Source organism: Hyperolius riggenbachi, chromosome 4, assembly GCF_040937935.1.
Source record: "Hyperolius riggenbachi isolate aHypRig1 chromosome 4, aHypRig1.pri, whole genome shotgun sequence".
Classification (NCBI taxonomy): Eukaryota; Metazoa; Chordata; class Amphibia; order Anura; family Hyperoliidae; genus Hyperolius; species Hyperolius riggenbachi.
This window is the reverse complement of record NC_090649.1, coordinates 391,296,789-391,318,854: the sequence shown is the minus strand read 5'-3', so window position 1 is coordinate 391,318,854 and position 22,066 is coordinate 391,296,789. Positions and strand designations below refer to the sequence as shown.

General features: G+C 43.1%; 1 protein-coding gene across 4 annotated transcripts in view; it reads right to left on the bottom strand.

Annotated features, from left to right (window-relative positions):
* Positions 1–22,066, bottom strand: part of DHX57 (DExH-box helicase 57) — an 80,550-nt gene that overhangs the window by 41,494 nt on the left and 16,990 nt on the right. For all 4 annotated transcript variants that reach the window (XM_068232193.1, XM_068232195.1, XM_068232191.1 and 1 more), the window contains exons 3-9: positions 21,640–21,774; positions 16,855–17,073; positions 10,941–11,752; positions 9,151–9,362; positions 8,523–8,644; positions 7,432–7,627; positions 5,168–5,292 (exon numbers count right to left, since the gene is read on the bottom strand). In XM_068232193.1, coding sequence (XP_068088294.1) covers positions 5,168–5,292; positions 7,432–7,627; positions 8,523–8,644; positions 9,151–9,362; positions 10,941–11,752; positions 16,855–17,073; positions 21,640–21,774 — 1,821 coding nt within the window. The remainder of the gene's footprint in view (positions 1–5,167; positions 5,293–7,431; positions 7,628–8,522; positions 8,645–9,150; positions 9,363–10,940; positions 11,753–16,854; positions 17,074–21,639; positions 21,775–22,066) is intronic.

Sequence of the window (22,066 nt, the reverse complement as noted above, 5' to 3'; positions counted from 1 at the left end):
CCCCAGGTGAGTTCATCTCTTTTTTTTTTTTTTTTTTTTTTTTACTTAAGGTTATCTTTAACAAGCTATTGTCTTAAGGTGGGTACTTAACCACTTTACCCCCGCGCGTACGTATTTCTCCGCCCCTTTTTCCATCCTTTAACAACCAGGGACGGAGAAATACGTACTTTCCGCGTTCCCGACGCTGTCCGCGCTCCCGCTCGTAAACACGCCGCCCGCCGCTAGTAAACACGCCGCCGCCCGCTCGCCCGGAGATCAATGAACGGGAAAATCCATTCCCGTTCATTGATCTAAGCCCCGCAATGATCCGCTGCTCTCCTATGGGCAGCGCGATCATTGTGAGAAAAAACTCACGTGTCCAGCCTCCTTATACTTCCTCCAAGCTTCCGGAAGGAAGCTTGGAGGTCGCATTAAAACAAAAAGTTACTGTGGCCATCTTGTGGCCAAATAGTAAACTACACCCTACACATTTTTCACATACAAATAAATGACTTTTACACATAAAATTAACTCATTACCTCCCACACTCCCCATTTTTTTTTTTGTAATTAAAAAAATATTAAAAAATTTACAATTAAAAAAAATACATAAATAGTTACCTTAGGGACTGAACTTTTTAAATATTTATGTCAAGAGGGTACAACACTGTTACTTTATAAACTATGGGCTTGTAATTAGGGATGGACGCAAAAATGAAAAAAATGCACCTTTATTTCCAAATAAAATATTGGCGCCAAACATTGTGATAGGGACATAATTTAAATGGTTTTATAACCGGGACAAAAGGGCAAATACATTTCATGGGTTTTAATTACAGTAGCATGCATTATTTAAAAACTATAATGGCCGAAAACTGAAAAATAATTATTTTTTTCCCCACATTTTTCCTATTTTCCCATTAAAACACATTTAGAAAAAAATAATTCTTGGCATAATGTCCCCACCTAAAGAAAGCCTAATTGGTGGCGTAAAAAAACAAGATATAGTTCATTTCATTGCGATAAGTAATGAAAAAGTTATAGACGAATGAATGGAAGGAGCGCTGAAAGGTGAAAATTGCTCTGGTGCTCAGGGGGTAAAACCCCTCAGTGGTGAAGTGGTTAAAGGGATACTGTAGGGGTGTCGGGGGAAAATGAGCTGAACTTACCCGGGGCTTCTAATGGTCCCCCGCAGACATCCTGTGTTGGCGCAGCCACTCACCGATGCTCCGGCCCTGCCTCCGGTTCACTTCTGGAATTTCTGACTTTAAAGTCAGAAAACCACTGCGCTTGCGTTGCCGTGTCCTCGCTCCCGCTGATGTCACCAGGAGTGTACTGCGCAGACACAGACCATACTGGGCCTGAGCTGTGCGCTCTTGATGACATCAGCGGGATCGAGGACACGGCAACGCAGGTGCAGTGGTTTTCTGACTTTAAAGTCAGAAATTCCAGAAGTGAACCGGAGGCAGGGCCGGAGCATCGGTGAGTGGCTGCGCCAACACAGGATGTCTGCAGGGGACCATTAGAAGCCCCGGGTAAGTTCAGCTCATTTTCCCCCGACCCCCCCTACAGTATCCCTTTAACAGATAAAACTCTTTGGAAAATGAAAGATCACAGGCCAATTTTACCCCCTTCCATGTACTATGAGAGCCATACTCTACACAGTCTATTCTATTGAGCTGAACTCCCCATCAGATAAAAATCTTTGCAAGATGCTGCACACATGAAAACAGATCAGTATCTGCAAAAGATCAGTTTCTGCAAATTGCATTCATAGTCTATGATATCTGCACATCCTCATACACACCTTGTTTAACAGAGATTCATCTACAGATCAGACAATCATCTGCAGATCCGAAGATCCATCCTAGTGGATCTGATCTGCAGATGTATGTCTGCAGATCTCATACACACATTGTTTAACAGATATCATAGACTATGAATGCAATTTGCAGGAACTGATCTTTTGCAGATTCTCAGATTCTGATATTTTGCATGTGCACAGCATCTTTCAAAGATTTTTATCTGATGGGGAGTCTTTGTACACGTCGATCCCACACGAGGAGGGACTCAGGGCAGTTGATTTTTTCCTGGAGGAAAGCTGCCATGAGGCAGCTGAACATAATGACATGCTGATACGGGCAATGAGCCTGGTGTTGAAGCTAAACTGCTTCAAATTCAATGGCAGATATTACAAACAAGTGAGGGGAACGTCGATGGGGGCGGCATGTGCCCCGGCATATGCATGTCTGCATCTCGGGCTCTGGGAGAGACAAGACGTCTACCCAGACCCGGATTTCGGGGCACATGTCGCCCTCTGGCTTCGTTTTATCGACGATGTGTTGGTGGTATGGAGGGGCACTAAGCAAGAACTGGTGAAATTTATACAAAAACTAAATGGAAATAAACGTAACAGTCACCTCACATATGTAGTAAGCGATGCGGAGATGTCGTTCTTAGATCTCAAATTAGCGCTATGTGGAGGAGAAATTGTCACCTCCACGTATCAGAAGCCAACGGCGGGAAACAGCGTCCCTCCATGCGGCCAGCCATCATCCACCAGCCTTAATACGATCTATTCCATATAGCCAATGTTTGCGCATTCGTAGGAACTGCTCAACAGATGAGCAGTTCCGAAAAGAAGAATCGAGAGAAATGTATTCCAGATTCAGAGAGTGAGGATTTTCGCATAGAATCCTAAAATCAGCAGTTAAAAAGGCATGGAAGAACGCAAGGTCTAATCTATTGTCATCCAGATTGACACACGACACTCCCAAGGAGAACAATTTGAGGATAATTACCCCCTATGGCTCCCATTGGGAAGACCTAAGACAGCTTCTCGATAAGCATTGGGGCATATTGAGAGCAAGCCCTGAGATTGCAAGGATAGTGGGATCAAGACCAATGCTGACAGCGAAACGGGCACCAAACTTGAAAGACAGGTTGGTTAGGAGTGAATTTAAACCCACAATGGAAGGGAGTAAGTGGTTGAAAAGTGGAGCAGGGAGGGGTATGCTCAGATGTGGGAAGTGCAAAATGTGTCCATATGTTAACAAAACCAAGACGTTTACTGACACTGAGGGAAGCCGTACATATAACATTAATGGCTTCATGAACTGTGACTCAGAGAGAGTAGTGTATGTAATTGAATGCCCATGTAAGTTGAAATATGTGGGCAAAACGAAAAGAGATCTGAAATCATGAATCTTGGAACACTTTCGTGAGATTGAAGAGGAAGAGGTGGAAATGCCCCTATATAAACACTACAGAGAACAACATGGAGCCTCACTAAGGGGCACTAAGGTCAAGGCCATATATAAATTAAATCTCTCTGAGAGGAGGGGGGACTTTGATGACGTGCTTCTGGGTAAAGAATCGATGTGGATTTACAGGTTAAATACTGTTGAGCCTTATGGCTTTAACTCTGACCTGAACTTAACCCCCTTTTTGCGGCAGATTGCCTATAAGTAAGATAGACAAAAAGAGGTCATCTATAGCAGCACTAAAAATGGCTTAAAAACGGGACAAAAGATGTGAAAAATAAAAGGAAGACAAATAAGTTTCAAAATAGCAAACTGCTCCCTGCACAGACCCTTCTTGTATAAAAATGTCCAAGGGGGTCTGCACAGACCCTTCTTGTATAAAAATGTCCAAAAAATAAAAAAGAAAAGTACTCAACCCATAGATCCTGTGCCCCAGGGGGGTGGAGTAGTGGGGGCAAAGGGTACAAATGGGCAGTAAGAATGTGGTCTGAATGAATGAGGGACTGAAAATGAAAATGTATTGGAAGTACTGTAGCTACCCACTAGATGGCAGTGGAGTGCAATTATATAAAATATAGCTGCCACAAGATGATGAAATAGATAGAAGTTGTTGAGATGTGAATCATTTAATAAGAGAAGCTGACCTGGCGGAAGAAAATGAGTCGGTTTCCATGTGAACCCGGCATAGACTACCTGTAGCAATAAAGCGGTGTTGAAATGAACAAAAAAATGACATCATCACGGAAGCCTGTGCCATGCTGGGAGGGAACTGATCCTTCCTATAAAGAGACGAACACTGTGTGACCTGGCCACACCCTGAGGAAGCGTCATGTGACGCGAAACGTTGGTGGGAGGAGCATATCGCTACACCATGCGGATTTAGCGTTCCCCACAACATCGCAGCCCAAAAGCGCCTGCTAACCGCATCTTGACCCGATAAGGCGATGCGGAGGCGCGTACCAAGCGTACCTATATTTGCTATATTCATAGCTGAGAGGATGAGCCAGCATACAATCAGCACTTAAGAGTACACAGAGACTTTGTGTGTGCGGAGGCTTGGTGACGTTCAGCCGCCCGCTCTAGGACTGTAGATGGGAATGCATTGCCTGCTACTCCTCCGGGTAACCTGTAAGTGACACCTGGAGTGGAGGGAACTACAGCGGTGGACTGATCTGCGGATAACTGGAGAGGAGTGGAATAGAAGGGTGAATCCAAGCCATTTCAAATCGTGGGGCACTGCAAGTATAACAAGTCTTTACATGATACTGATGAGCTATGGGAGAATGATGCTTGGTTGACATTGCTCCATATAACAGCACCTTGGCTTAAATCCCTTGACGCTTACTAAACGCTTGCTTGCTACTGCCTAACATCTAGGGACTTATCCCCATTAGGGGGAGGCAGCTGCTGTATGCTTGGTGCAAGGTGGTGTGTGAGTTGTGGGTGGGCTGGGCTTGTGTGCATGGAGCAGAGAGTCATTGACGGACTCCATGCACAGAAGCCTAGAGTACGGTACTAGGGGAAGTGTGGGCTGGCTCCTTGGTTTTTATATGTTATTTCTGCGCAGAAATAGGTTTTATCAATGTCTGTGTTTTTGGTCGTGTAAGGTGTCTATCAGCGGCCTTGTATGTTCAATAAAAAATTCACTTTTCAACTGAGAGGTAATAGGTGTATATGGCCATATTTGTGCAAAAACTTTAGTATGGCTCTCATACTACATGGAAGGGGGTAAAATTGGTCTGTGATCTTTAATTTTCCAAACACTTATCTGATGTGTGTACCCACCGAAAGTCTGATTACACCTCTCAGACACTGCAGCTTTCCTTGGTAGGTTTTGAGGCTTCATATCATATGAGTGCTTGGGGCCCATGTAAAACTCACACTGGGACCCCAAGCTCCTTAGTTACGCCACTGCCTATTGGTTACCTTTCTTCTGTTCTCTCGTGAACTTCATCCACAACGACATGGCTGACACCTTCCAGTATGCCGTCACCCTCTAAACGCCTCAGAAGAACGCCGGTCGTGCAGTACAGAAGTCTGGTGGCTGAAGACTTAAGACAGGGAATTTTTTTTTTATTATTATTATTATTTATTATTATAATAACATTGAATGAAATTCTCTTTCCACCTAAGTGAACTTAAAGATCATGCCAATGCTATAAGATCCATAACTTATGTATGATATAACTTTTCTTACCTACTTCTTAGCAATTTCCACTTGCTTGGTGGTGAAAATGGATTCTGTACCATACTTACCAGGTTTGGGAAAACTCTATACTGTATAGTTCTTAGGTATTCTGAGTAGAGTTATGTACTATGTCATTTCTTTGTGGATTTGCAGGGCTGCTGGTCTTCTCTCTATTCATTTTCTTTCTTTCGCTTCTTCTCTCCGTTCTACCTATCTGTTTGCACAATCAGGTATTTTGACCATTCACTGGTCTTAAGGTTCATGCACACGTCGGACAAAGCGCATGACCAACTCCACAACAGTCAGTTTACAAGACTTGTATTTTCCATGCACCAACCAACTAAACAACCAACTCATATGCATACTGCGTGCTCAAGAAAGGGACAACGGACTGCACAACATGGGATTCACAGCCTCCCGCGCGAAAACTGTGGGCAGATTTGGGCGAATCGCTAGCGCAAGCGATTCAGCCGGCGGCACCATAGTTTCCTATGGCAGAGTTTCCCCGTGCGATTTGTGTGCGGGGAAACTTCGGATTCGGAGCGGAAACCGCTCAAGTGGAAACAGGCCCTTAGAGGCAGAGGATGAGCAGGAAAGCTAGGCAATGTGCATCGTCTAAATAGGTCAGCCTCCATATGTCTCTCACCTTGGGTTCCCTTTCAGCTGCAGCAGTAGAGAGGGGCTTTACAGCTGCTCTCTCCTCACTGACTTAAATATGAAAACTGCTCAAGTCACTGCACACATGTAAGCGGTGGAGCTCAGCAAGCTTCCTGGACTGTGAAGTGAACAGATTTAACACCGCCATCAACTGACCCAACATTCCTTCTATGCGAGTGTGGACGAGCCAGTTGATTTTTTTCCCCATTCACTTAAAGGAGCACTATTCAGAAAAATTGTAAAAATTAAGATACAGGTCTACACATACTTAGAAGTACAATTCTCCCAGATTAAAATGCACTATACATTACTTCTCTCCTATGTTTGTGTTGCTTACAGTAGGCAGTAACAATCTGACCTGTTTCGGACTAATCTCCTCATGGAGGATACCCACTTACTGAATGGCAGTTGCTCAGGCCAACTGCCAAAGTAATATGCAAAGGAGTAAGCAGGCTGGCTGGCATCTTTCTATAGATCCATTCCAGGGAGTGCTTTTGTAAAGAATAAATGAGATACTGAGAATCCTCCATGAGGGCGTGGATTAGTCCAAAATCAGTCTAAAGTCAGATTTGACTGCCTACTGTAAGCAACAGCAACATAGGAGAAAAGTAATTTATATTGCATTTCATTCTGGGAGAAAAATGTACTTCTTATAAGTATGTATACCCATGTATTTTACATTTTGTAATTTTATAACTACAATAGTGGTCCTTTAAGTGGACAGCAGTTCTAAGGGCTATTAACACAGCTCACAGCTTTCAAAACAGCTCACAACCAGTTAAAGAAAACCTGTAAGATAAAAAAAAACCCTCTGGGGATACTTGCCTCGGGAGGGGGAAGTCTCTGGATCCTAACAAGACTTCCCCTGTCCTCCGGTGTCCCGGCAATCCAGCACTGTGACCCCCAAACAGTGGCAAAGTAAATATTTACCTACCAAGATCCTGCGCAGGCGCAGTAGCAGCTCTTCAGTCGGGCTAAAGCGAAAATAGCCGAGCCTGATCGTATCCGCTCTACAGCGCAGACGCAAGAGCGGATCGATCCGGCTACGCTATTTCTGCCTTAGCCCAAAGGAAGAGCTGCTACTGCGCCTGCACAGGATCACGGTGGGGAAATATTTGCCGTGCAGGCGCAGTCCTTGTCAGGATTTGTCAAGGGGCTTTTGGGGGAGCCAGCGCTGGATTCCTCCAGGCTACAGAGGACAGGGAAGCCTCATTGGGATCCTGAGGCTTCCCCCTCCCGAGGTAAGTATCCCCCAGAGGGATTTTTTTTTTCTTACAGAGTCTCTTTAAAACTGACCCCTCCTCCTCCAAAACACTTTCTGCAATGATCCACGTTCTTTACTGACCTTAACACTTTCAAGTCTTATCTGATATCCCACCGAGATGCCAACTCTCTCTGCCCTCTCCTGAGCCACACGTTCAGCCACAGAGATGGCAGAGATCCTGCGAGGCTGGGTACATACAATGTTGGAAACGAAATTTGGAGATCCTTGCAATGAAGCATCCAGTATAAACTGTGGGATCTGTGTTGTTTTGCCACATCTGTTATAAATGAGAAGGGAAAAAAACACATTGCATTTATTCTACTACATACACAATGAATGTAAGCATATTTTATAAATCTGCTATTCCGACATAATCTGAACTGTTTGGGTGCCCATACATTACTTAATATTGTGAGCCGATTGACCTTACGATTTGATAATTTTATAGAATTGGAAGAGAATCAGTGCCGAAACATGGCCGTCCGATTGACCTCTCAATCAATTTCGGTCCGAAATCATTCTAATGGATCAATTGGGAAAGGCAGAAAATCCCATTTGCAAGGACTCAACCTGATGGGCAGCAGGAACTGTGGTTGATATCATGACAACAGACAGACCCAACACTCCCACCCCCTTTCCCCTGTGTGCTGTGTTAAAGAGAACCTGAGGCGGTAAAATAAAGCTTTTAAAAAAAACAAAAAAAAACACAACTTCAGGGGACTATCCGGATCAGGTAGCATACATTACAGCTGCTCCCTGCAGCTCCTTCTCCCCACTAAAAAAGGTACTATGCCAAGTGCAGTAGCCTAGGCCTGTCAAGCTAAAAAGAGAGAAAAGGGACAACACTGATTCAACGTGGGCTGCACTTTCCTTAGTGGAAAGATATTACAGTACTTTAGGAATTAATAACTAAAAAGAGGTATCATTTGGGTAAATGTGCATTGTAACCAGTAAAATCAATCTTAAAGAAAAAAGTGCAAGAAACAATGCTTTGATCCACTGAAATATAAAATATGAAAGCAAGATACCGGTAGTTTAATTATGTGCTAAGAACTGTATGGGAAGTGTCAGAAGGCATCATACGTCCTAAAACCATCACAGCAACATGCCTGCAGTAATTTATAGCAACAAATCCTTCTTTGTGCAGACTGCTGTAAGGTGATAGCACTTACCCAGTCATGCCACTTACGACGAGGACTTGATGTTTTGCCATCAGACGCAGTATAGTGTCTTGGTGTTCCCATGCTGGAAGCTTCATCCTTTCTTGCAGCATGTTCTGATAACTCTTGGTAGCCTAGAAATAAAATAAAAGCTCTGATAGAGTACCTGCAGTGTATCTTTATATACAATTAATGTAATTCTTATTGCACCTAAAGATAGCTTCGGCCATTCAACAAGTGTGCAACCCACCTATTCGCCGGGAAATGGACATTACTAAATTCTGTCGTCCCCCCCCCCCCCCCCCCCCATCCTTTCCCCCTTCTGTAAAAATGCTGTGGCAAAGTCTAGAATTCCATGGCAACCCCATCTGTGCTCCTGTGGCCCGCCTGCAGCTTGGGAGCCGCAGCCTGATAGGCAGAGTAGGACAAGTATCTTTGCTGGTGTCTCAGAAAGCAATAAAAACTAATGAGGAAGAAAAGTAGAAAAACCTTCCATAAGCCAATGGTAAAACAGAAAATGGGTTGAAGCTTCACTTTGGACTGAAATGTGTGACTGAATAATTTGGGGATAGATCATTTTTAGGAAGCAGTCTTGCCATTTTTGCAATGCATGCGCTAGTTCAGTTAACTTTGGATTTACCCGCTTGACACGGAAGTGTTTGCAGATTTTAGCATTTTCAGTGTGGAATGCTTTAGAGTTCCAGTTGTATTTCTTAGTTTGCTTCTTCCGCATGTTAACATAGCTTTCATTTTCTACCACAACATCCTCCGATTCCAACTCATCCAGTTCATCCTCGTCCGTCTGTGTAATCTTATTTACCTCTTCCGCTATAACCGAGGGCTGCTTCCTAACTAGAAGGGACATAAAAGGATCAGGTGATAGTAGTAGCCATAAGTAAAACACTTACCTGGGGCTTCTCCTAGCCCCCTGCAGCCATCCTGTCCCGCGCCAATACTTAAAGATGGCTACTGCACCTGCGTGGCCCTGGCCGCATGCATCCTCATTTGCGCTCCCTTCGCCGGGAGCGTCCTGAGCTGGCACAATATGAGAAAATCTCTACTGCGCCTGCACAGGACGCTCCTGGCGACGGGAACATGAATGAGGACACATGCGCAGTGGACGTCGACTGAAGAAAGGAAAACTAAGCCATGGCGAGGGACCCGAAGATGGTTGTGTACCAGGGCAGGCACAGGGCGGCTGCAGGGGGCTGGGAGAAACCCCAGGTAAGTGAAACTTTTTTTTTTTTATATACTTATTTCAGGTTCTCTTTAAATACAATAAATTGTAAAAAAAATAAAAATTCACAACTCAATCAATGCTCACGCTACCAAAACATGTACTTTACTTCTGGGTTTAGACTAGTGCAATGATCTTAACCTCCAGAAAAAGTTCTGACTGGGACAGCAAAGTAATAATTATTTTTAGGTACATACACAAGACTAAATAACTGGAAATGGCTGAGAAACAACCGTTCCACAATCAAAAAGAAAAAAGGAGGTTAAGTGATGTGATGTGAACGACAGCAGAAGACTGCAAGAAGAAGTTAAAAACGATTGTCAACCAATACAATCATTAAACTATGAAGAATGTGAGGAAAACGCCATAGACTTTGTGGACACTTTGTTTAAAGATCGTTCATAACTTTCTACACACTACCGACTATGAGCGATCATTTGCCAAAGTGATCAGTCATGCTGGTCATTTAAAATTCCCGATCACCATCATGGATGGTTTGTTAAGTTCCCTTGAGCCATCAGTTGTGCTCAAGATTTTTAAACCACAAAAAATTCCAGAGGGTCCGCACACTCTAAAGTACCATGTCCTGTTTATTCAAAACACGCGACAAACCATTCCACAACCAACGAGTCGTTTCGGGGGCCCGTGGGAGAAACCCCAGGTATGTGAAACAACCAACGACTCGTTTCGGGGCCCCGTGGGGTCCCCTTTGTCAAGGCTACAGTACAGAATGGTTGTGAAATGGTTTGTCGCGTGTTTTGAATAAACTGGACATGGTACTTTAGAGTGTGCGGACCCTCTGGAATTTTTTGTGGATTATAAATATTGGTCCAGCACCTCACCAGTGGTGTGCGACTTCTCTCTGCGTACCAAGATTTTTAAACAACATCTGTCATTCACCAGCCGCTTTAAACGTTTTTTTACTCTCCAAATGTTTGAGGCTTAACCCTTTAGCAGCCAATTTATTTAGATGCTTGAAAGTGCTCCAGGCCAATTTATTTTAGCACTTTTTTTTTATTTCTTCTATATTTTCTGCTAGGGAGAGAGATCAAAGCATTCAACGAATTTACAACACAATGAGTTCTGCCCACTGAGGTCAAAAGCAGCGCACTTATCACAAACAAGATAGCTCTATTGAGGCTGCTAATGGGTTAAGTATGTAACCAACAATATATATTTGTTTTATAACATACCTTCCGTGGGGCGGCTTGCTTTCTCAGGAGGGAGAGGCTTGTTAGAAATTATAGGTGGTCTCTTGCTCTCAGTGGATGATGGCTGTATAAGAGGTGGAGGGATGCTGAATCTGTGGTGTGTATTAACAAGCACCTTCATGATATCATCTTCATCTTCCAAGCAAGTAACAAGGGAGTAGATGGCTGGTTCACCAGTCTGGGCCAACGCCAAGGCCTTTTCATAAAGATATTCTGCCATATGAAGTCGACAGGGCATTGGGAGGTTCTCATTAAGAGAATGTATCGCCACCAGTGGTGCCTGATAAGGGTACTTGTTATCCATTGGGAACCGAACTTCAAGTTCATACAGGGAACCATCTGCGTTAGCACTTAGGTGAGACTCGTCTTTAAAGGTCTGCTTTGGAGTTTCATGCTTAAATCTACACCTTTCTCCAAACCTACAGTTTTCACCTTTGATGTAAAACTTGCAGACATTGCTGGGAACAGACTTTACCAGCTGTTTGGTATTGTCCTTCTGCCTGGAGACCTGAAGGTTGGCTGTCAGATAGTTCATCTCCAGGGCCACTGTCCATACTTTATTTGGCAATCTCTCAATAAATTTCTCCCCACAGATAGATCTGAGGACAAACGCCTCTTCCTCACGTTGTGCTAACACATCCTCCATAGTAACGTCAGTGGCAGATCGAGGAGCCTTGGTCTGGATGCCAAAAGCTTCTGAAAAACATTGCTGAAGCAAATGCTCTAGAGATGAACCAACATCTCCATTGTGAGTCCTGAGAGCAGTCATACATCTCTCTCGGTCAAAGCCATAGCTAGGATTTAACAAATAAACAAAACAAAAGAAAGAAGTTACTTTTTGGGAAGAATAAAATTGCATTGCCAGCAGTTAACGTGAATCAACAAACTGTTACTCCTGTCATAAAGTCACAAAGACATAAAATGATTGTCATTCACAAGGGTAGCCATCTACTAATCTTGCCCCAATTTAGGGCCCATTTCCAAAAGCGGGATGATGTGATATGATGATCGCATCGCGTCCAGCCACGGGTACTTCCGGTTGTCTTCCGAAAGTTCGAAAGCAGCTTCCTATTAGCACTAGGTGGAATCCGATGCACGCTGCGAGAATCTGCAGCATGCCATCAATAATTTCCCAGGGTCGCTTCGCATTGCAAATGGAAATTCGCATTCAATGGAAACTGTTTCATTGCCTTTCTAGTGGAAATAGGCCTTTAGTGAAAGCCTATCCCAAGGATGAGATAATGGGCTTTTGCAGCTACAATGCACAAAATCTGAAATCTTGTTGGAAAATCTTGGGATGATGCGACCAATCTGGAACCTAACCAAGGATGGAGTGGGTGGGGGCCTGAAATAGGCTAATTGTAGCAATCAAAATCTGTTTCTAAGGGCCCGTTCACACTGGAGGCGTTTTGGGGTTTTGTTGAGCAACTGCGACTTTTAAAAATTGCCCTGAAAGCGCTTATACCATGCTATCCTATGCGCTAGTTCAGATTAGGGCGATCCATCCGCTTTCCGCTCTGCACGGACCATTTTTGGGGCGATTTTGCTACAATGGAAGGTATAGGAAAAATGCAAAATGCTCACAAAATCGCTTTGTGCAGCGATTGCGTTCGCGTTTTTAAGAATAAATACATTGTATTTATTCTTTTACGTATCAAATAGTTGGGAATCACTCTGAAAAAGCGCCTACAAAAATGCTTACCAAAAACAGCCAACAAACAGAAATTGGCAGGAGGGAAAAAAAAAAATTGCTTAAAAAAAAAAAAATGTCTAATGCGATCGGAACGCAATGTGAACGAGGCCTAAGTCATCATTCTGAAGTGCTGAAGGCACTAATACTGAACATTACAGCATGATCATGTCTAAAGCTTAGACTAAAACTGGAGCCAAACTGAAAAAAGGTAGATACTCAGCTATGTAGAGAGAGGGCTCTGGATTCCATAGAGCCTTCCCAGTTCTCTCTCCCTTCCCTCAGTCCACTGTTGTCCCCCTGTGAAAGTTATTCAACCAACTGATCAAATACGCTTTTGGAAGTTCTCGTGAAGACTTCAGAATTACTTGTGACCCCAAGTTCTCCCAGAGAAGCGGGTCTGTACTACGATTGCGCATGTGCAGTACGGATGCACCTTTCTTCAGAAGTACTTGAATGGGTGACAATGGGGAACAAAGACCTAGAGAAAGGAGCAGGGAGGCTATGTGGGATCCAGAGCCTTCCCTCTACATAGGTGAATACCTTTTTTTTTTGTTTTTTTGTGTGGCTTCAGATTTAAAGAGGAACTGTAGTGAAAAGAATGTAATTAATAAAATTGTGTTTTTTGTACAATATACATTTATTACATAGCAAGGAAATAAGCAGCGCTACTTAAAAACAGACTAGTGCCTACCTGCAAAAGAGTGCAAGCCCCACTTGTGGGGTCGAATACACACCGAGCATACACATGACCTGTCTACCACTGGAGGGGGATGTTGGTTTCCTGTAACAGCTTGCATGCAACCTATTAAGTACTCGTCCCTCCCACTGCGAAGAAGTCAATCCTCCATGGGAGGGGCCTAACACTAACTAAATCCTAACCTATGTATATGCATAGCCTGGGTGCGGCTAATCAAATAAAATCAAAAATTGAAAATTGCGCAAAAGGTGGATCTGTTTGGGTTCAAGGTGCGTTTGTAGTTCTTGGGGGGGGGGGGGGGGGGGCTCAGCGCATCTCTGATGGAGGCCATTCGGAGGCGGCCTGGTGTTGCGCTGATCCACCTTTTGCGCAATTTTCGATTTTATTTGATTAGCCGCACCCAGGCTATGCATATACATAGGTTAGGATTTAGTTAGTGTTAGGCCCCTCCCATGGAGGATTGACTTCTTCGCAGTGGGAGGGACGAGTACTAAATAGGTTGCATGCAAGCTGTTACAGGAAACCAACATCCTCCTCTAGTGGTAGACAGGTCATGTGTATGCTCGGTGTGTATTCGACCCCACAAGTGGGGCTTGCACTCTTTTGCAGGTAGGCACTAGTCTATTTTTAAGTAGCGCTGCTCATTTCCTTGCTATGTACTAATGTAATTCATTTTTGGTCAGCTGCTCCCACTTAACAGCCATGCTTTTGGTGTATATGCAGAGCTTCTGTTTGGGTTCAAGGTGCGTTTGTAGTTCCTGGGGGGGCTCAGCGCATCTCTGATGGAGGCCATTCGGAGGTGGCCTGGTGTTGCGCTGATCCACCTTTTGCGCAATATACATTTATTAGTCAGTGTTTTCCCATTGTAAAATCTTTTCTCACCCCGAATTTGTTTCTGAACTTTATCACGGGTGGGGACATGTTTAGTCCTGTCAGGTGCAGCTCTGTGAAATGTTTGTTTCTGACAATTCCAAAGCCAGTGACCAGAATGCCTGGTTTCCCAGACTGCCCTGGTAGGAGAATTCTGCATAGCTAAACAGCCTAGGCTAAGAATCACTGGCAGCGTGGGGCTACATAACAATATACAGATAAAGGAAGTGTTTCTGATGCTGAAACATTACAGTAAAAGGGAGTATCCTAAATACCTATTATACAGTATGTCAATACATTTGCCTTTTTAAATCAAGATGGATCGGGTGGTTGTCTTCTTATGCAGTTTTACAGGCTGTCGCTGCATATGGACGTCAGGCACAAGCTTGACTTTACCCTCTGTGAAAAATCTGTGAGGTGACCGTTTTCTTTCCGCTTACTCTTGCGCTGCAGGAATCCATGCCAGACTACAGCTTATTATAACCTTTAATTGCTTTCTGCATGCTGAACTGGAAAAAGCAACCTCAGCTGAGTGTGAGGTGCTGTGGGAATTTCACCCCGCCTGTTACATGAGCGCTAGGAAACGCAGTTCTCAACATACTGCACAAATGGCTGTGCAATTCTGTATTAAAAGAAGATGTACAGTGGTTTGCAAAAGTACTTGGCCCCCTTGAAGTTTTCCACATTTTGTCACATTACTGCCACAAACATGAATCAATTTTATTGGAATTCCACGTGAAAGACCAATACAAAGTGGTGTACAAGTGAGAAGTGGAACGAAAATCATACATGATTCCAAACATAAAAAAAAAAAAAAAAGCAAAGTGGGGTGTGCTTAATTATTCAGCCCCCTGAGTCAATACTTTGTAGAACCACCTTTTGCTGCAATTACAGCTGCCAGTCTTTTAGGGTATGTCTCTACCAGCTTTGCACATCTGGAGACTGAAATCCTTGCCCATTCTTCTTTGCAAAACAGCTCCAACTCAGTCAGATTAGATGGACAGCGTTTGTGAACATCAGTTTTCAGATCTTTCCACAGATTCTCGATTGGATTTAGATCTGGACTTTGACTAGGCCATTCTAACACATGGATGTTTTGTTTTTTTTAAACCATTCCATTGTTGCCCTGGCTTTAGGTTTAGGGTCGTTGTCCTGCTGGAAGGTGTACCTCCGCCCCAGTCTCAAGTCTTTTGCAGTCTCCAAGAGGTTTTCTTCCAAGATTGCCATGTCTTTGGCTCCGTCCATCCTCCCATCAACTCTGACCAGTTTTCCTGTCCCTGCTGAAGAGAAGCACCCCCAGAGCATGATGCTGCCACCACCATATTTGACAGTAGGGATGGTGTGTTCAGAGTGATGTGTTCCATTTTGGTCTCATCTGACCAGAGCACCTTCTTCCACATGTTTGCTGTGTCCCCCACACAGCTTGTGGCAAACTATTGGTGTTGTTGCTCCCAATATTCTTAGACAACCTCTGAGGCCGTCACAGAGCAGCTGTATTTGTAGTGACATTAGATTACACGCAGGTGCACTCTATTTAGTCATTAGCACTCATCAGGCAATGTCTATGGGCAACTGACTGCATTTAGACCAAAGGGGGAAGAATAAGTACCTACACCCCACTTTGCAGTTATTTATTTGTAAAAAAAAAAAAAAAATATATATATATATATGTTTGGAATCATGTATGATTTCCGTACCACTTCTCACATGTACACCACTTTGTATTGGTCTTTCACATGGAATTCCAATAAAATTGATTCATGTTTGTGGCAGTATTATGACAAAATGTGGAAAACTTCAAGGGGGCCGAATAATTTTGCAAACCACTACCACTTGCAAACAGCACTGCGTAATATGTTGGTGCTTAATAAATACAATAAATTAATTAAATAAACCACTGTATACTACTGTAATACACTTCTACTAAGACCCTGATTCACTAAGGATGACATGCACTGGATTTGTTTACGATTGACTACTATTAGTGGGCTAAATTTTTCAGCTCTCATCTAACTCGGGTATAGTAAACTACCCCTCCAGGTCCTGGCCAATCTCAATTACAAGTCTATGGGAGTAACGCCTGGGATCGTAAATCTGGATATAACTTTTGTTATTGTAAACATGTTTTTTGGCCCCTACGCGACTGACTCTGGAAATACTAAAAAGTGGGTGGTGCATGCATCATATGTCAGTGCTCTCTTCAGGCTGGTGCTGCAAAGCAGATGCTAACATGCTAACAGTCCTGCCCATGGAGGTACTCACAGGAAGCGGGTGGCTGCAATTTTTAAAGGAGCCCTGGATACTGTACCAGTAATATGTTCAGCTTGGCTATGCAGCCCTACGTTATACTTAACCTTGTAGTCCACCAATTGTGCAAGTGCTTGAACTGTACCTCCAATACTGTACCTCCAACAGAGTTGGTCCTTTGCAGCAGAGAATGTACTGGGCCAATTTCTCATATAATAAACTGATACAGTAAATCACTTTTCCAGGCCCGAGTTTACTACAATGAGATTATACTGTACCAAATCCAGAGTCAGCTATGCAGCATAACTATGAGCCACTCAATGCTCTGTGACAGTCAACACAGTGAGTGCACTTCAGTGAAGATCATATGCATTTATTTTGAAACTTACCGGGAAAGTTTTCCAATAGCAAAAGGGGATATGGCTGACTCTGGTAACATCCCCATTTGTGACTCTGGGGACAGGTTCCTGGCTGCCTCGTCAGTTTGTGAAGGGGACCACAAATTAAATCCGGAGTCTTCATCAGATTTATGGCCATCAGCATCATCATCTTCTTCATCCTCAGAGCTGGTATAATCATATTCATCTTCTACATCTGAGCCCACCTCTCTGTAAATTATCACAGGAACTTTGAGTGTTATTGTGGGTTTACCATGCCTAGTGAATTATTTTGTTAAGCCACTTTAACCACTTAAAGGAGTCATCAGGGAAAATCTGCGCAGTCTGCTCCGGCCCACGTGGCGGTGATTGACAGCGCTGCTCACGCAGGCGCAATACAGGCTGACCTGGAGGTCGCCCTGACATTGCCGGGGACCGGGACGGAGCTGTGGCGAACGGCTGACTGCAGAGCTACGGCGAGGGACATGCTGGGAGCTTGGGGTTGGAGGAAGCCCCTGGTAAGTAGCACTTATTTTATTAATTTTTCCCCTGATAACTCCTTTACGTCTATCTAGACGGCCTCCTACAGCCTCCTTGTAGTTCCTGGTAGCGTGAGCGTATGCTCCAGGACTTTTTTCACTGTGGCCAAATAGTAAACTACACTCACATACATTTTTTTTATATGTAAAATCATCTGTTTCCCTCCCACACCAAAAATTACCCAAATACATTTAAAAAAAAAAAATTACAACTAAAAAAAACTACAACAACATAGTTACCTAAGGGTCTGAACTTTTTAAATATACATGTCAAGAGAGTATATTATATTTTTTAAAATGATAAGCTTGTAAATAGTGATGGACGCAAATTGAAAAAAAATGCACCTTTATTTCTAAATAAAATATCGGCGCCATAAATTGTGATAGGGACATGATTTAAACGGTGTAGTAATTGGGACAAATACAATACATGAGTTTTAATTATGGTAGCATGTATTAATTTTAAACTATAATGGCCAAAAACTGAGAAATAATGATTTTTTTTCCATTTCTTTCTTAATTTTCCTGTTAAAATGGGTTTAGAAAAAAAATAATTCTTAGCAAAATGTACTACCCAAAGAAAGCCTAATCAGTGGCGGAAAAAAACAAGATATAGATCAATTAATTGTGATAAGTAGCGATAAAGTTATTGGCAAATGAATGGGAGGTGAACGTTGCTCGGATGCATACGATTTGACACTGTAGGCTGAAGTGGTTAAAAACATATAATAAATAAAATCCTGTATTTTAATTACTACATGTTTCATGTGATATGCACAATTTACATAGACTGTCACACAAACTGCACATCTCTCTATATATATGCTTCACTTATGTTGCCTTACAAGAAACAGGTGTTGCAGGTTCAAAGAGTACCTAAAGTGAAATAACAGTAGCCAATTTAACTTACCTTCGGCTTCTTCCAGCCCCCTGTAGTCCTTCTGGTCCCTCACAATCATTCCACTCTGCTCCATTTAGCAGAAGGCCCTTCTGAAAACTGGCCAACTGAGCCAGTGGCGGGTTACTGCGCATGCACGGCCTTGGCCATGCACCTCCTTGATTGCACTCCTGTAGACTGGAGTGTTCAGTGCATGCACAGTTTATGAACTGTGCAAGCACAGAATGCACCCGGTCGACAGGAGGTTGATCAGGAGGCACGCGTTCGCGCATGAACCATTCGGAGGGGCACAGCTGCTGATCGGAGTGGAGGGAATGACTGTGAGGGACCAGAATGACTGCAGGGGCTTTATTTCACTTTAGGCTTCCTTTACAGCAAGTTACACAATTTGTGTAACTCGCTATACAGATTGTGTAGATCCCAGTAAACTCACCATGCGTTCCTTTTTGGTTTAATCTTTGTTCTTATCCTCTTATTTTCTCTTTACGGTTTTCTCTTCATACTTATTTCTTTATCAAACTTGTTCCTTTCTCATTTCTATATTAGCGGTGTATGGGCATTTCATTTATATCTTTCTGCAGTGTTATTAAAACATCTGGATGGCCACTTAACACATACTGTATGTTTCCTCCCTATTCCTCTAGATTTTAAGCTCAGAAGGCTCTCTCACCAGTTTGTGTCTTGGTATTCACTTTACATTTGGTTTACCATGTTACATTTGTCACTGTAGTTACTACCATTTCCATATTGTGTACCAGTGTCTATATTTTGTGTATGCCATTGGCTGTATTATGTACCCCATGTTTTGTTTCTAACTCTGTACAGTTCCAAAGAATATGTTGGCACTTTATAAATCGACAATAATAATTAGCAATTTTATTAAGGGCCTTAACATTAGTGTTGGTATTTTCTTTGCAAAGTTGACAGGTTTCTCTTCTCTTCCTGTTATAATTTGTGTATGTTAGGATTATTACTCTTTGTACGATGTATTGTATTTCCCTCTAGTTACTTGCTATATCTATGACTTCAGATATCTGGTTATACTGTGAATGCTACTTGTTTAAGTATACTAAAAAAAAAAATATATAATAATAAAAAAAAAAAAAAAATCCAAATTAAAAAAACACCCCCGCGTGTAATATTTGGGTTAATAATGTCCAAGGACCTGACTTATATTAAATTGATATACAGTATCTCACAAAATTGAGTACACCTTTCAAATTTTCGTAAATATTTTATTTTCATGAGACAACAGCAATATATGATATTTTGATATGATGTAAAGTTGTCAGTCTAGCTTGTGTAAAACTGTACATTTTCTGTTCCATCAAATTACAGTAGCTCACACGGCCATAAATGTCTAAACTGCTGATGTCAAAATTGTGCCCAAAGTATCAATATTTTGTGTGCCCATTATTCCTTTTCGGCTGAGCCACACTGCAGAGCGCTTTTTGATCCATTTTAATTTTTAAAACCGGATACCATTAACTTGCATTAAAATTGCAACAAAATTGCAGTGTTCGTGATTTGTTTTGAAAAATTGCAATTGCAGTGATTTTACTGACTTACCGGTAATACAGACCTTTAGGTGAACCCAGTAGGTTAAACTTGGGCTGCGTTGTGTGGGTTGGTGCAGGTGGCGAGGAGGTTAGGTGCAGAGCAACCAGATCAGAATGTTGTGTTTCACTGTGCAAGTTACGTGGTTTTCCCTGTCAGGTTATGATTAAAGGACAACTGTAGCAAGACGACTATGGAGACTGACATATTTCCTTTTAAATAATACCAGTTGCCTAGCAACCCTGTTTATCTATTTGGCTGCAGTAGTGTCTGAATAACACCAGAAACAAGCATGCAGCTAATCTTGTCAGATCTGTTAATAATGTCAGAATAACCTGATCTGCTGCCTGCTTGTTCAGGTTCTATGGCTAAAAGTATAGGAGGCAGAGGATCAGCAGGAGAGCCAGGCAATTGGAATTGCTTAAATGGAAATAAATATAGCAGCCTCCAAATCCCTCTCGCTACAGTTGTCCTTTAAGGTTTTGTTGTATGTTAAAGAGGAACGGTAGTGAAAATAACATGATTAATAAAATTGCTTATGGTTTACAATATTCATTTATAGATTATTTAGTCACTGTTTGCCCATTGGAAGATCTTTCCTCTGCCTGATTTACATTCTGAAATGTATCACTGGTGAGGAAATCTTTAGTTCTGCCAGGTGATCTGTACGGAATGTTCGTTACTAAGGCCCGGTTCACACTTGCGGTGGCCCTCCGGAATCGCCGTGCCGGAGCCGCACCGCCTGCAGAACGGACGGAACGGACGCACGGCATAGCAATTAAAGCCTATGCGTCCGTTCACATGGGTCCGTTCTGCAGAACCGGAGCCGGACCGGAGCCGGACCGGATCCGGACTCCGGCCTCCGTTCCAACATGCGCTATTTTTTCCTCCGGCTCCTCCGGCAGCCGTATCCGGGGCGGAGCCGGACTGCACCATCCGGCCAATACACACCAATGGGAACCAGAGGCCGCACAACACACTGGCTGAGAAATCCGGATGTTCTACCCCACTTCCTATGCGGATTATTGCGGCGATATTGGATGGGGACACATGGGGAAGCATTTTGGAGTGGAGCAGCACAGCTGGATCCGGATCCGGAGATGTTGGCAGCATGTCGCAGGTGGAGGTGAGTGCTAAGCAGCAGAGGGCCTGATTCCACAGGTCCCCCTTCTGCTGACCTCCCAGACCCCAACTTTTTTTTTGTTTTTTTAGGTACTTTTGCCAAACGGATCCGGATTGCATCCTGATGACCACCTGATGCAACCTGACCGGATCCGGATCGGATCCGGATCAGAACCGTACGGTTCCGATCCGGATCCGGTCCGGATCCGGTCAGGTTATCCGGTCCGTTTGGCACACAACCGCTAATGTGAACCGGGCCTTGGTGTTCTATGCACAGAGGCAGATACTGCTTGCTTGGCAGTTGGAAAAAGCAGTCATTTCCCACAATGCAACAAGGTTCACAGACAGCAAACTGTCAGGACATCACACTGTGGGAGGGGTTTCTCCACAATATCAGCCATACAGAGCACCCTGATGATCCGTTTGAGAAAAGGTAAAGATTTCGCATGGGAAACGGGGTATCAGCTACTGATTGGGATGAAATTCAATCCTGGGCTAAAGTTCCCCTTTAAACTGTAAAACTAAATAAAACAAACAAACAAACAAACTACTAAACATGCCCTGTTTGATATTATACTGTGAATGCTCCTTGTTTTGGTTTAATAAAACATTTTACTGAAAAAAATATAAACAAACAAAAAGAAAAACAATGAAAAAATATCACTACAGCCCATTACTCACTCAGCAGCAGCATCTAGGTCTGGAGCCTGGAGGTCCCGTAGCAACGCTTTCACACGTTCCTGGTTTTCAGTGGTCATGTGGATTGTCTGCATGGGCGTTTTCACTACAGTGCCACCACGAACCCGTGAACTGTATCTGTGGAAATCCATTAAAAAATAATAATAATTAAAAAAAAAAAAAAAAAGTACAATTATCAAATGTAGTTAAATATACAGAATCGTCTCGGAGGAAAACTCTACCAGTGCCATAAATATCTCTTAAATTTTAAGAGCTGTTATTTCGCTACAGCAGGAGACTTGCCAGATTATCAAAGTCCTCTAGCTAAACACCTGATCATCGCCGCACTAGCTGCATTTCTGTCCTAACCTCACAGTAAGGACCACAAGGATGTTTCCATTTCTGGCGCCTCTTCTTGCAGTCCTGGCTG